Source organism: Pipistrellus kuhlii, unplaced genomic scaffold, assembly GCF_014108245.1.
Source record: "Pipistrellus kuhlii isolate mPipKuh1 unplaced genomic scaffold, mPipKuh1.p scaffold_m20_p_81, whole genome shotgun sequence".
NCBI classification, from domain to species: domain Eukaryota; kingdom Metazoa; phylum Chordata; class Mammalia; order Chiroptera; family Vespertilionidae; genus Pipistrellus; species Pipistrellus kuhlii.
The window spans coordinates 726,661-741,399 of record NW_023425586.1 but is presented as its reverse complement, the minus strand read 5'-3'; the positions used below and the strand labels follow the sequence as shown (position 1 = coordinate 741,399).

At 52.4% G+C, this 14,739-nt stretch overlaps 1 protein-coding gene across 3 annotated transcripts in view; it reads left to right on the top strand.

Moving 5' to 3' along the window:
• Window positions 1-14,739, top strand: part of ARFGAP3 (ADP ribosylation factor GTPase activating protein 3) — a 36,670-nt gene that overhangs the window by 15,730 nt on the left and 6,201 nt on the right. For 2 of the 3 annotated variants that reach the window (XM_036425449.1, XM_036425451.2), the window contains 6 exons: window positions 2,623-2,682; window positions 2,872-2,918; window positions 3,655-3,794; window positions 7,436-7,564; window positions 7,979-8,101; window positions 11,709-11,843. In XM_036425449.1, the coding sequence (XP_036281342.1) occupies window positions 2,623-2,682; window positions 2,872-2,918; window positions 3,655-3,794; window positions 7,436-7,564; window positions 7,979-8,101; window positions 11,709-11,843 (634 nt within the window). The remainder of the gene's footprint in view (window positions 1-2,622; window positions 2,683-2,871; window positions 2,919-3,654; window positions 3,795-7,435; window positions 7,565-7,978; window positions 8,102-11,708; window positions 11,844-14,739) is intronic. The other variant, XM_036425450.1, reaches the window with a different exon arrangement.

Genomic DNA, 14,739 nt, shown 5'->3' with positions numbered 1-14,739 from the left:
CGCCTTCCCTGTGCTTGCTTCTGTTCGGACTCTGACCCTGGTCACCATGCGGTCACCTCCTTATCAGAGCCTCAGCTCCAAGTCCTCTCCCCAGAGAAGCACCCTTAGCTCCCACCCCCACACCCCAGCACTCCAGCCACAGCCTGTCTTCCTCATGCACAGCACACCTCCGTTCTGGGCACTAACGTGTCCCGGAGCTTCCATGTCCATGTGTGTTCCTTCCGCTGGCTGTGAACTCCAGGGAGACATTCTTTTGAAGAGAAGAAATCTCCTGCGCCAGTGACTGGTTTGTCATTGTCCATAAGAGAGAAGAGAAAAACTAATTCCCACACTCACCTCACTAACAGAAAAGGTGGGGATTGTACTTCTGGAAGTCAGGTGGTCACGTGAGCATCACTACCCTTACAATGCCCAGCACAGAGGCCGCTGTGACTGCAGGCGCCTCAGGGAGGTCCCCGTGGCCGCTCAGTCCCGCCACTCAGCCCTTTTCACTGACTGAACACTGAGGTAGCTAAATGCACAGCAAGACCTCAGCCTTTAAATCTGTTTTCACTCCGTGTTCGCTGAGGAGCTTCTCCTCAGCCTGCAGCCGCACCCTCCTGCCTCTTCCCCGTCCAGAGTTTTCTTACGCAGCTGGTGGTGAGGGACACTGTCTCAAGGCCTAACCGGGAATTGCGTTTGTGGGCACTGGCGACCAGGTGCAGTCTGGAGTAAATGTAAGGACTGCATGATAGAAAGGAGAGAACAAAGAATTTTAACGAGAACAGCAGGCCTGGAATACTCTGCTCCTGGGCCTTACTGCCTGCTGCTCTCCCCGCCCAGGGCAGTTCCGGCCGGCCTGGGGGATCTGTGCACGTGGTCAGCGCTTTTTCTACAAAACGGCATTGTTCTACTCCTCCTGCTTTGCCTATGTAAAGGCCTTAACTAGCGTTTACCTGTTAAATATTATAAAAAGAAAACGGTTGGGTTTCTTCTGTTGGGCCTGCTACTTTTTAATAACAACTTTATTGACGTATAATTCACATACCATAAAATTCAGCCTTTGAAGTATGCAGTCCAGTGGTGGTTAGTGTATTCACAATGTTGTACCGCCATCCCCACTCATTCCAGAACATTCCCATCACCTCCAGAGAAACCCGTACCCCTGATAGCCCCTCCCCCTTCTCTCCTACCTCCCTCAGTCCCTGCAACCAGCAGTTTGCTTTCTGTCTCTAAGGCTTTGTCTCTTCGGGCCATTTCCTGAAGTAGGCTCAATGTGTTGTGCTCAGCACAATATTTTATTTATTTATTTATTTATTTTATATTTTATTGATTTTGTACAGAGAGAAAGGGAGAGAGATAGAGAGTTAGAAACATCGATATGAGAGAGAGTCATCGATCAGCTGCCTCTTGCACATCCCCTACTGGGGATATGCCCTCAACCAAGGTACATGCCCTTGACCTGAATCGAACCCGGGACCCTTCAGTCCCAAGCCGACGCTCTATCCATTGAGCCAAACCGGTTTTGGCTCAGCACAATATTTTAAAGGAGCGTCCATGTTGTAGTATTTCTATGTGCCAGTATTTCATTTTTTATGGCCAAATAACGTTCCATTGTGTGGATATACTACATTTTGTTTACTCGTTTTTTAAGTAATAAAATAACAAGAAGTTTTTAAGTAAAGGCTTAATAAGAGTTCTAACCAGAATCATTTTTTAGGTCACTTAGAAAACGGCAGATTTCTTGGCAACTGGAAATTTAGGTTTCTATCATTGATGTGATTGGTGTTAGAATTTCCAAATATTAACATATGTTGGGTATATAATCCACGTATGGACTAGGTATCTCGAACAGTTTACTTTGAAACACCAGGTCATAGGCAGAATTCTGAATGACATTAATTAGGGAGGCCCCTGCCATCTTATTCAATAAAGCAACTTGACAGAAAACATACTTCTATTTTAATGCACTTTTTAAATCAAAGTTATTTTTTTCTTTTTTAATCCTCACCTGGGTTTGTTTTGTTTTGTTTTGTTTTTGCAATGCTTTTCAGAGAGAGTAGAAGCAGGGAAAGAAGGAAGAGAGAGAGAAACATTGATGTGAGAGAGACACAGCAACTGGCCGCCTCCTGCACTCTGGAGGTGGGGAGCAAACCCACAACCGAGGGACGTGCCCTGGACCAGGAATCAAACCCGAGACTGTGGTTCGTAGCCCAATGCTCCAACCACTGAGCACACCAGCCAGGGCTTAGTAAAAATTCTTACAATGGAATATGGAGCTAAAAAGAAAGTGAGCCGAAACCGGTTTGGCTCAGTGGTAGAGCGTCGGTCTGCGGACTGAAAGGTCCCAGGTTTGATTCCAGTCAGGGGCATGTACATTGGTTGCGGGCACATTCCCAGTAGGGGGTGTGCAAGAGGCAGCTGGTTGATGTTTCTCTCTCATCGATGTTTCTAGCTCTCTAGCTCTCTCCCTTCTTCTCTGTAAAAACTCAATAAAATATATTTTAAAAAAAGAAAAAGAAAGTGAATCATTGACAAAATTGGGTAAGAAATGTAGTACTAAGCAAGTTAAATATATTTCTTACTCAAAAGCAAGTTTGATGAGTATATTTTCTGTTTTAATATTATATTTTTAACTTGCAGGTGGACCGGAGCAAGGACCAAGTGTGGAAGGTCTTAATGTACCGACCAAGGCAGGTCTAGGTAATGTTCTGATTTAGAGAACGAGATTCTTCTGGATGACAGACTAATGTGGGAAATATTGTATTATCATCTCCTAAATAATAATTTACAATACCACAGAGTTTAAAAAAACAACAACAACACACAATTAAAATAGAAAAAGTGTGTGTTTCTGTTGGTCTGACTTTCTCCTTTGTGTTTTTTTTACAGAGGTTTCCTCTATCATAAAAAAGAAACCAAACCCAGCCAAACGAGGCGTGAGTATGGCGTGGGAAATACGGTAGTTCCGTTCTGAAACAGCCTCTGCCCTCCAGACAGCCGCTGCCGCTGCGTTCTTTCGACTCTGAGCCATTTTCTGTATAACGCACATGTGTCAAACACAAGGCCCGCGGGCCAAATCCGTCCCGCCAGGCCTTGCAATGTGGCCCGCACTGCGCTGTCATCACTGCACTCCGCTGCGTTTCCATCACAATGACAGTTTATGACTGTTCAGTAAACCATTCGGCCCGCGATTTAGGCTGGATTTTAGATTTTGGCCCCTTCTCTGATTGAGTTCGACACCCCTAGTATAACGAGTACAGCCTGGGTGAAACTCCAGGTTCTGCTCAGTGCGGGACTGTTGTGCCGAGGGAAGGTTTTCTGGAATGGGTGTTTAACGTGTCTTCTGTCGGTGACGAAATTCTTAAAACACAGCAGCGCAGGCTCCCTGAGTGTCTGTCCTGGCTGGGTCTGTAGGCACCGCACTAATGGCTGCTATCCTGCATGAGCTTCAGCTCCTCCTCTGTACACGGGGTATGTGTGTGTGTGTGTGTGTGTGCGCGCGCGCGCGCGCGCGCGCGCGCTTGCGCGTGCGTGCACACGTCCACTTCTTAGAGTTGTGAGGGCCAGGGAGGAGAACGGGTCCAGGGCTGTCGCGGGGCCTCCCGCAAGTGCTAGCTGTTGGCACAAAACGTGTCAACAGGTGGGCAGCGTGTAATCTTGCGTGTCTTCCAGCTTGGGGCCAAAAAAGGCTGCCTGGGAGCCCAGAAGCTGACGAGCACATGCTTCAATGAGATGGAGAAGCAAGCCCAGGCTGTGGACAAGATGAAGGAGCAGGAAGACCTGGCCAGGACGGCGCCCAAGGAAGACTCGATGTGAGTTAAGGCAGCCGCGGTGACTCAGCGGACGGAGCTGCCCGCGCCCAGTGTACCTCGCTGATGCCATTGCCTTTCCCTGTGCGAGGAGGGCGGTGCGAGGCTGAGTCCGTGCAGACAGGGTGGCAGGAGGGGCAGCCGGGAGGGAGGGAGGCCGGGCGAGGAGAGCAGTGGCAGGTCCCGCCCCAGGGAGTGAGGGCGGGAGGGGAAGACCGTGCTGGGTGGGGTCATGCAGGGCAGATGCTCAGCACCGTCAGTGACGAGGGAAAGGCACGGAGACCCCCCCTCACTAGGAGGCTGATCGAGAAGACAGCCGCAAGCCCGGCGGGAATGGAGAGAAATGAGTCCCTCACACGAGCTGGTGGGCATGTACAAGTTAAACTGTAGCTATAGTGTGCCCAGCCGTCACTCCTACGAGACGGTAACCACTAGGCCACACAAACCTGTGCGTAAGTGTCCATGGCAGCATTGGTGCCGATGGCCGACGGGAGAAACGGCCAGATGTCCATCTGCTGCGGGAGGGATGGGCGTGGTGGGCCCATCACGGGAATATTGTCCAGCCCAGAGAGGCGTGCGGTGCTGACACACGCTACCACAGCCCGGGGGGCCTTGAAAAGTTCGCTGGGAAGCCAGTCGCTGGGACCACGCTGTGGGATCCCGTTGGTGGGAATGTCCGGAACGGGCAGACGCGGAGCGATGGGAGCAGTCCGGTGCTCGCAGTTGGGGCCGGGGAGGGGAAGGGCTGGTTGCTCCTCGGTGTGGGGTTGGCTGTGCCAGGATGGAATGTTCTGGAATGAGGTAATGGTGGGTTATGGACTGTAAGGGCTGCATGTATGGTGTGTGAATGACAGCTCCGCAGTGAGGAAGTGTCGTGTGCAGCTCCATGGAGGCTGAATTCTGAATGTATGATGGCGGCTATGGGCTCAGAGGGCCTGAGCGGTGGGTGTGAGTCACACAGCACAGAGGAAAGGGCCAGGGAGAGTCTGCGGGGATGAGGAGGGAACTGAGCAGCAGGTGCGTGGGGACGGCAGGATGGTGAGTAGATCAGTGCTGTCTGAGGAGGCGGAGCTGCGGTGGCATTTGGGCGGGGGGTTTGTCAGGGAGGTGCACTCCAGGCAGCATGGGGAGGAGACGAAACCAGGAGGCCAGCCAGGAGGCCCGTGTGAGGGGAACTCAGGGCTGTTTCCTTCGTGTGAAAACGAGAAACACGGGCGTCTGGGAGTGACGTTGTGACTGACAGGAAAGGCAGCTCAGGCCTGTTCTCTGTTGTTTTTGTGTTTTACCAGGCTTAGCTCGAGGGGTTGCAGACTGCGTGATGCAGACGATCATAATTATTTTATGAGTTATTTTGAGGGTCAACTTAGTTACCGCTCACTAAAGTAATTAGGCCGCGCCTGGGACATAGTAAATGCTCAGTCATCCTGATTTCTTACTGCTCATACTCACCCTCCGCTAACTGGAGCTTATGTGGTGAACTCAGGAGACTTGGGATTGTCATTTAACTGGTGGAACGTAGGGGGCAGCACTGCACCGCATTTAGGTTGCGTGTGGTTTGAAAAGGTTCATGTAAAATTGTGGTTGCTGGCTTCACTGTGATCTCTCTGAGTGCGCTGCTTTCAGACCTGGGGAGGGGGCTCTGTCCGGCGCTCCAGAGCATGGGCCAGCCTGTGCCCAGGAGGGCGCAGCCCGGGGTAGGCAGCACGCTCCTTCCTGCGGGCCCGGGCTCGGACCCGGGTGGTTGTCTCTCTTCAGCACCAGCCCAGGGACTGTGGAGGAAAGATGGGTGTGGGGTGCGTATGGATTTGGTTCGAGAGCCCATCGCTTTGGCAGCTTCCTTGGCCGGTCAGGACAGCCGCCCCACCGTGCCCGCCTCACTCCCGCCTCCGCCCATCGCGCTCGGCTTGGTCCAGGCCTGGCCGCTGTGTTATCCCAGGACATGCGCTGCTGTTCTGCAGTTAATGAAGTTACTCATTTGATTAAGTAAATAGAGCTCGGTCCAGCAGCTGCCAGGAGCAGTGCTGTCTCCTGTACCCCAGACCCCCAGACCGTGACCTGAACTGCCCGTGCCGCAGCCTCACCCCGGCCCCCTGAGGTGCCTGTGCGCAGGCAGCAGGAAGAGGGAGAGCGGCAGGTGCCCCTGCCCCCATCTGAGGGTCTGGCAGGCCCCCTGGAGCTGGCACGGGAAGGCGCCGGCAGTTCTGAGCAGCGGGCATGGCTCAGCGAGCCCCGTGCAGTGCCCGCTGTCAGTGACAGCCGCCACCGCCGCGGTCCTCAGAGAAGGACTCGGCTTGCATCCAGCCGCTACCTTCTCCAGCAGCCTCTGTGCCGGTGACGTCCATGCATGATTCCAAACAGATCCATGTTTCCTTCCAAATGCGCTTGACAGAGGCTGCTCTTCTGAGTCACCCATCGGGTACGTGGCCACAGCCCGCGCTGTAGGGCCAATAAATAGTCAGGAGGCAGTCTGCCAGCTACACACAAACAGAAGCCGGCCTGACTCCCGGGGGAAGGAGGCAGGGAGAGGAGACTGCCTTTCCTTCGGGAGAAGCTCTGCCCGCACAGGAGCGTGTGCGCGGGGCGGGGCGGGCGCTCGCTGGGCCATGCCCTCTGGCAGCTCTGTAAGCGCTGAGCGTGAGACCATGTGGCAGCATTCCCGTTTCAGGCCGAGTGTGTTGCTCTCTTCCTGATGTGCGGACTCTGGCTACTGCTGACATGGGCATCGTTTTCTTTGTGGAAGTTAAGTATTTATAGCGGCTTTAGAAATCAGAGTAAGGGCAGTGCTCTGTCCGTCTTTTTGCCTCCCCCTTTTTAAAAATAATATATTATTGATTTTTTACAGAGAGGAAGAGAGAGGGATGGAGAGTTAGAAACATCGATTCGAGAGAATCATCGACCAGCTGCCTCCTGCACACCCCCCACTGGGGGTGTGCCCGCAACCAGGGTACATGCCCTTGACCGGGATCGAACACGGGACCCTTCAGTCCACAGGCTGACGCTCCATCCACTGAGCCAAACCGATTTCGGCCTTTTTGCCCCTTTGGTTCCTTGCTCTTCCCAGGCGTTTGGAAAGTAGATGCTGGGGTTCTGACTGACTGGAAGGCAGGAAGTCTGCGGCAGAGGCCTGTTCCGTTTGAAACGCTCTCAGAGGCCTGACTACATAGAGAGGACAGGGAACGCTTTTGTAAATTGAAGCATCTTTTTCTTAATTTGTCTATTTGTAAAATCAAGTTATATATATATATTTTTTATCATAAACCAAAGGAAACCAGTGAGAGTAACCTCTTACTTTTGATGTGTAATGTGGAAGTATAATATCAGTCCAAGTAAGAAACTGCTTTTTACTGCTCTGTATGGAAATAATTCTGGTGTGCATTGTGGTGCATAGTAGGTAATATAAATTCTTACTATGTGGTAATAGGTCATATACACCAGGACAGGAATGTAGGCTCAGCAGCAACCAAAAGGTGGCTATAAACTCACTCACATTTTCTTGAGCACCTACCTTAAAAAGTGCCAGCTTGCCCTCAGAATTGTTAATCGTGGAGAGGAGCACAAAGCTACAAGTATGAGTGGCATGTTTCATTTTGCTCAGTGTTTGATCTGAGCAGTTAACCTGAGTGGAGGAGCACTTGTTTTTGCAGTGTCTCCTCCTTACGGCTGGCCTACAAGGACCTTGAGCTTCAGATGAAGAAGGAGGAGAAGATGACGGTGAGCGGGAAGACGAAGGCGGAGTCGGAGCGGCTGGGCATGGGCTTCGGGAACTGCAGGAGGTACGGAGCCAGAGCCTGCTTTCTGGGCGGAACGCCAGCCGGTGTCATCCTGAGCTTCCTGTTCCCTCACCGGCAGCAGCATCTCTCCCTTCCTCTCTCTGAGTGCCGTGTGCTGTGTGGGTGACAGCACGGGAACTCCCAGACCTGGTTCCTAGAGAACGGAAATCTGTCTGGCTTGTCCCTCAGTGGATGCCCCCGGCAGAGCCGTGTGTGTGTAACTGGTTCCAGTCCTCACTATGGTCCAGTGGTTTTCAATGCTTATACCAACAAAATGGTTTTCATTGTTCCTGTCTTTAATCCCACCAACCAATGTATTTTTGTTGAGAGGATAGATGAAGACACTCATTGGTGAATATAGTATCTTTATGAACTAACTAGTCTTTTTTTTTCCATTTCATTCTCTGTTTTCTCAAGTGGCATTTCACATTCAGCAACCTCAGATATGCAGACCATTGAACAGGAAACACCAGTCACAGCCAAACCGCGGAAAAAGTACAGCGATGACAGCGATGACTCATACTTTACCTCCAGCTCCAGGTAGTGTGTGAGAAATCGTCCTTACAGTGTTGTTTTGAAAAGCAGTGACTAGAATGAACTTACTTGTTTACTTCCCTGCTTCTTGTTTTGTTTTGCTTTTAATATTTTTTTATCGACTTCAGAGAGGAAGGGAGAGGGAGAGAGAGAATCATTGATCGGCTGCCTTCTGCATGGCCCCTACTAGGGATCTAGCTCACGATCCAGGCATGTTCCTTGACCGGGAATCGAACTGGTGACCTCCTGGTTCCTGGGTTGACGCTCAATCACCGAGCCACACCCGGCTGGGCATTTCTCTGTTTTTAAACACTTTGGCTGGAGTCAGGGTCCTTTGAAAAAAGCTGGGGAACTATTTGTAAGAAGACAATGTCTGCTGACATTCAGATGTTTGGCCTGGCCCGTATGGCTCAGTCTCAGCCTATGCACCAGGAGGTCATGGTTTGATTCCCGGTCAGGGCACAGGCCTGGGTTGTGCCCCGACCTCCACGCTCCTCAGTATGGGTCGTGAAGGAGGCAGCCAATCAATTATTCTCTCTCATCATTATGTTTCTATCTCTCCCTCTCCCCTCTTCTCGGAAATCAATAAAAATATATTTATTAAAAAAAGATGTTTGATAATAAGGAGGGAAATTGGAAGTGGAGAATGTGCAGACTCCTGAAGGAGCACATTCAGTTACAGCCTTATTCCCAGAGCTGGAACGTTTCACTCTGAGCCCAGCTCAGGGGTCTCCAGTCGGCAAGGCATAAACCAATGCTCTGCGTGTTTATTAATAATTACTGCTGCACCCTGAAGGCTCCCAGGTCAAGCCGCTCCCTGCCCCTGAGCGCCACCATCTGGTGTGAAGCTGACCCTGGAGATGGCCCTGGCTCAGGTTCCAGCGGCCTGCGGGGCAGGGGCAGGGGCAGGGGCAGGGCAGGGGCAGGGCAGGGGAAGGATCAGGGGGAGGCACAGGAGCGGGGAGCAAGTCTGAACTTGAATCATCTCACTTGTGAGGTTCCGCTCAGTAGTGTCCCCAGTCAGAACTCAGCGACCCGGCGGCTTCCTCTTTGCCTGCGAGTCACCTGGTTACCACACCAGACTGACTCAGAGGGAACACCCTGTCATGCCTCTTGAGAGAATTTAAATCAATCCCTTCCTACAAGGTAAGGCAGTGGTTGGCAAACTGCAGCTCGAGAGCCACATGTAGCTCTTTGGCCCCTTGAGTGTGGCTCTTCCACAAAATACCACGTGCAGGCGCGCACGTACAGTGCGATTGAAACTTCGTGGCCCATGCGCAGAAGCCGGTTTTCGGCTCTCAAAAGAAATGCCAGTCGTTGTGCTGTTGATGTTTGGCTCTGTTGACTAATGAGTTTGTGGACCCCTGAGGTAAGAGAGATGTTAACCTGCTTTGGAAGCCGCAGGCAGCCAGGTCACGTCGGCTGGTGTGACGGAGGGACGGCGGGCGGCTCCCCGGCCTGGGCACGCGGCTCTGCACGTGCCTCTGCTCCCCGAACCTTTGGTGACTGCCCTGCTCGCGCGCCGCTCCCACAGAGGAGAGCACAGGGACGCGGCGAGTCTGTTTGAGGTCCCGTGGGCGCCGCTGCCCGGCAGCCGGTAGCCGCTTGGGAAGGACAGGGCCCTAGAGACCCGGGAGCATCGCCCGCCCGGCCCTGCACAGCTCCACCGCCCGCACTTGCCCAAGCTTGGCCGGGGGGCCAGCCTGCAGCCCGGCTGCCAGGACACATTGTTTCTGGTTGGAACGGGAGCAGGTGGTGTTATCACAGGGACCACACTTGCTGGCTTCCCACCGCGAGGAGCTGCCGCCCTCTCTCCCCTCTGGGCGGTCAGGGCTTCGGAAAGCCAGAGATTAGTTCCATGAAGAGCTCTCATTGCTTCCAAATTATTCATTAGCCCATTAGAACTTGGATATTATGAATTATGAAAGAGTGCTGTTTCTATTAAAAATAAGGTCAGCCATCTCTTTGTTTTTATTGAGTCCATTATTTCCAGGACAGGGACAATGTAATTATATACCGAGCACAGAGGGAGGAGACAGAGCAGTTTGCTCAGCCTCACAATGTCAGCGTGGCCTGCAGGGGGCGCAGTGTCTGCAGCCGTAACCCAGACAGGATGCTCGGGTCGCTCAGCGAGGCCTGAGGGAGGTTTCCAGGCTGAGAAGGACCGAGTGGGAGGACAGAATTAAAGTAAAAGCATTGAGCCTTGCTGGCCTGGCTCAGGGGTTGAGCATCGACCTATGAACCAGAAGGTCACAGTTCAAGTCCCAGTCAGGGCACATGCCCAGATTGTGGGCTTGATCCCCAGTGGGGGAGCGTGCAGGAGGCAGCCCATCAATGATTCTCTCTCATCATGGATGTTTTTCTCACTCCCTTACCCTTCCTCTCTGAAATCAATAAAAATACTAAAAAAAAAAAAAAAAAAGTAAGAAGCATTGAACTCTAGGATCTAGAAACCAAAAAGGAAGGTCGCTAACGATGTGGCAGTGAGATCTGGAGGAATGGCCATGGTCATCCTGTCGCCCATCCCCCCAGCAGCAGTGGGGGCCTGGCCAGACTCTGCCTGTCCCGCGTGAGCTGCTGCGCGCCTGTAGCAGAGTCCCCCCAGCCCAGCTCTTGCTAGTCAGTAAGATCCCAGCAGAGTGGCTTCTCTCTCCTGTTTTTGAACAGTTCAGTCATTTTCTTAAAATCTGATGCCCCAATGGTACAGCACTTTGGTTTATATAAATGAGTATTTCCTTACAGCGATTAAAATCTGCAAAATCTACGTTCACAGCCTCAGAGTTGTGGAGAGCCTGGAAATTCCAGCCACCCCGGGGCCAGTGCCCCGGCCACCCAGCACCCTCCGGGGGCCGTGCAGCACCCTCCTCAGGCCATTCAGACTCCCATCTCCCTGGGCTTCCCAGCTCAAGTCAGCCAGCCCGCACCCTCACCTCACAGCTCACGGGGCCTGACATTCCTCAGTTGACAGGCCAGTTCTTTCCCGGGCCTTACAGACCAGGGCCTCGGACCCAGGACTCTCCCGCCTTCCAGACCTTTTCTCCGGTGTGACGTCAGGTCACTCCGTCGTCTGGTCTCCCCCTGGCTCCGGGCTCCCGCTGACAGCACAGCGAGGGCTGGTCAGCTCGGAGCCCGAGCGCTTCGAACGGTGTGTTCCTGCCCGAGAGCGGCGAGCGGGACGCCGTCGGCCCCTAGAGACCGCCTGGAGGAGGCCGACCACCCCGGAGTCCTGCTTCCTCCCGTGTCCACGTAAACTCCACCCCGGCTCAGGCCGCGGCTTACCCCCCCCTCCTTTCTGGCGTGTTCTTAGCTCTCCCCCGCCCAAGTCCTGGCTCACTGGTCTCTGCCTGTTGTTTTCTATTCATCTCTGATCGCAGGCCCCTCTCACAGCCCAGGCTGGCTGTCTGTCTGTCTGTCTGAGTGGCTGCCTGGGGCACCTCTGGCAGCAGGGAGGAGGGCTGGGCGAGCTGAGCAAAGTCCTGGAAATGACTCCCCTCGTGTCTGCTCCTGCTCACGGTCAGGCCACGGGGCTGCCCGCCACCCGAAGGGAGCCCGGAGGCCAGTCCCCGGCCCCCGACGTCACTGAGGCAGCCTCCACGGCACTGTCCTCTCTCAGCAGGTACTTCGACGAGCCGATGGAGCTACGGAGCAGCTCCTTCTCTAGCTGGGATGACAGCTCCGATTTCTACTGGAAAAAGAAGAGCATCAAAGAGACCGACACGGTTCCGAAAGCCACAGGCTATTCTGACAGGTATGAGGACAGAGCGGTGGGACTGACCGGAGTGTAAGGGAAGTCTCGGGACAGTAAGTGGTTTTGTTCTATTTCTAGAATATTCTTGGCATCCGGTGTTCTGGCCTCACCTTCCCCAGAAGGTGGTTTGAGCGGGATTGTGCAGTAACCGCCTGTGTAGACTGGTTTACTTCCGTGTTCTTAGTTCCTTCCTCTGCATGGCTGAGCTGTTACCCACGCACCTGCCGGAGCCGTCTCCAGTGTGGGGACTGTGAGGGAAGGGCTGCTTTGTTTATTGTCCAAACCAGGGGACGCTGGCGGTGCAAGGTGACACAGCCAGCACGCTGGCCAGCAGGCATGCCCAGGCTGTCCGGTGACGAACTGGCTCAGCCTGCTCACCTGTGTCCGCGTGGCGGGGAGCGGCGCCCTGTGCGCTGTGGGGTCTGTGTTTACTGAGGGATCTGCAGGACTGCGGGGGGACAGCCTGTTTGAATGGAAAATTCCTTCCAGTGGTGTGTGGTTTGTACTGACTTTTTTTACTAGAATTTTCAGGCTTTTTAAAAGTTGCCTGAAATCCTTTTACAAAATTATTGCTGTTGGCTTTAAAAACAAAATGGCATGTGTATACATTATAAATAAGAAACACATTTGCCTCACCTCAAATTAGTTTAACCTACTTTGCTGGGGTTTTTGTTGTTTTTTTTGTGCTGAGAACACAAGCTGTACCCAGCAAATGTCAGGCATACACTGCGGCATTGCTAACTCTAGCTCCCATATTCGGTCCCCAGAACTTACTCATCTGATCGTTTCCCAACCCCTCTCCCACCATTCCACTGTTTCTCTGAGTTTTACCTTTTTAAAGAAGTTTTGATTCCATTTGTAAATGAGATCACACAGTATTCGTCTGGTTTATTTTACTTAACATAACGCCCTCCAGACTCATCCATGTTGTCACAATGGCACGGTGTCCTTGTTTATGGCGGAATCCTGTCCCATTCTGTACACACCACATCGTCCTGCCCTCTCACCCCACAGAGGCTGAGGTGGTCTCCACATCTTGGCTTTGTGAGAGCTTCAGTGAACATGGCATTGCAGCTCACTCTTCAGGACGTTGTCTTTGTCTCCTGTAAACACACACCAGGAGTGAGATGACTCGATCATGTGATGTTTCTGTTATTTTTGAGGAACTGTCATACTGTTTCCCACGGAAGCTGCATTAATGTACCTTCCCACCAGCAGTGTGCAGGGGTTCCCTTTCCCGTCCTCACCAAGTCTTATCTCTTGTCTTCTTTCTGTTGTTTTCTTGTTAATCCTCGCTGGAGGATATTTTTCCACTGATTTTTAGAGAGGGTGGAAGGGAGTAGAAGAAAAGAGAGGAGGGAGGGAGGGAGAGAGGGAGGGACGGACGGACGGACGGACGGACGGACATCCATGTGAGACACGTTGCCTGGTTGCCTCCCACATGCAGCCCGATGGAGCTGGGATTGAACCTGCACCCCAGGGAATGGAGCCCTTGGCCTCGAGTGAAGGACCAGGTCTCTGACTGCTGGGCCCCGCTGGCCAGGGCTCACCGCTTGTCTTTTTAGCGATGAAGCCTCATTGGGTTTGGCTTGCACCTCCCAGATGATTAGTGACCTTCTCATGTGCCTGCATGTTGGCTGTGAGCTTTCCTCTTAGACTGCGCTTGCTTAGTGTTGGTATGTTGTGTTTCCATTTTCATTTGTTTCAAGACATTTTTTTATTTCTCCTCTGACCCTGTGGTTGCTCAAGAATGTGTTAGTCTCCACATATTAGTGAATTTTCCACTTTAACTGCGTCGTTGACTTCTGCTTTCATAACCATTGTGGTTGGAAAAGACACTTAATGTGATTTCAGTCTTACATTTGTGAGGCCTCACATGTGATTTAACTTGCTCTGTGACCTAACGGGACGCACCGGAGGATGTTCTGTGTGCTCTCAGGACGCTGCTTTGCTGTCTGATGGAATGCCCTGAGTGTGTCCGTCGGTCCATTTGGCCTAACATACAGTTCAAGTGCAGCTTCCCCCACTGGCTTTCTGTCTGGGTGAGGGTCCATGCTGAGAGGGGGCAGTGAAGTCTGTCAGTGCTACCACACTGTCTGTTCTGTCCGCTCCGTTGGGTGCACACGTATTTACAGTTGTTATTGCTCGTGATGACCGGACCTCCTTACCATCATGGCACCTTTGTCTCTTAACTTCCAGCCTATGTGTATCCTTAAGAATGAAGGCAGCCTGTAGCTGTGTCTTATTGTTTTTGTTTGTTTTTTCTTTAAATGCTTTAATTGATTTTTTTAGAGAGAGAGGGACATTGATGTGAGAGAGAAACATCGATCGGCTGCCTCCTGCACACCCCCTGCTGGGGACCAAGCCTGGAACTTGAGCATGTGCCCCGCTGAGAACTGAACGGGCAGCCTGTTGGTGCAGGGGAGGATGGCTCAACCACCTGAGCCACATCGGCCAGGTCTCTTTCAGCAGTTGTTTGTTTGTTTGCTGTTGTTTTCAGCATATACTTCCTCTTTATTTAATAGACTAGAGCCGTGGTCGGCAAACTGTGGCTCATGAGCCACATGTGGCTCTTTGGCCCCTTGAGTGTGGCTCTTCCACAAAATACCACAGCCTGAGTGAGTCTATTTTGAAGTGGCATTAGAAGAAGTTTAAGTTTTAAAAATTTGGCTCTCAAAAGAAATTTCAATCGTTGTACTGTTGATATTTGGTTCTGTTGACTAATGAGTTTGCCAACCACTGGACTAGAGGCCAGTGCATGAAATTCGTGCACGGGTGGGTGGGGGTGTCCCTCAGCCCATCCTGCATCGTCTTAAATCTGGGACCCTTCTCACAATCCATGACTGCTAGCTCCCAACCGCTCGCCTGCCTGCCTGCCTGCCTGCCTGCCTGATTG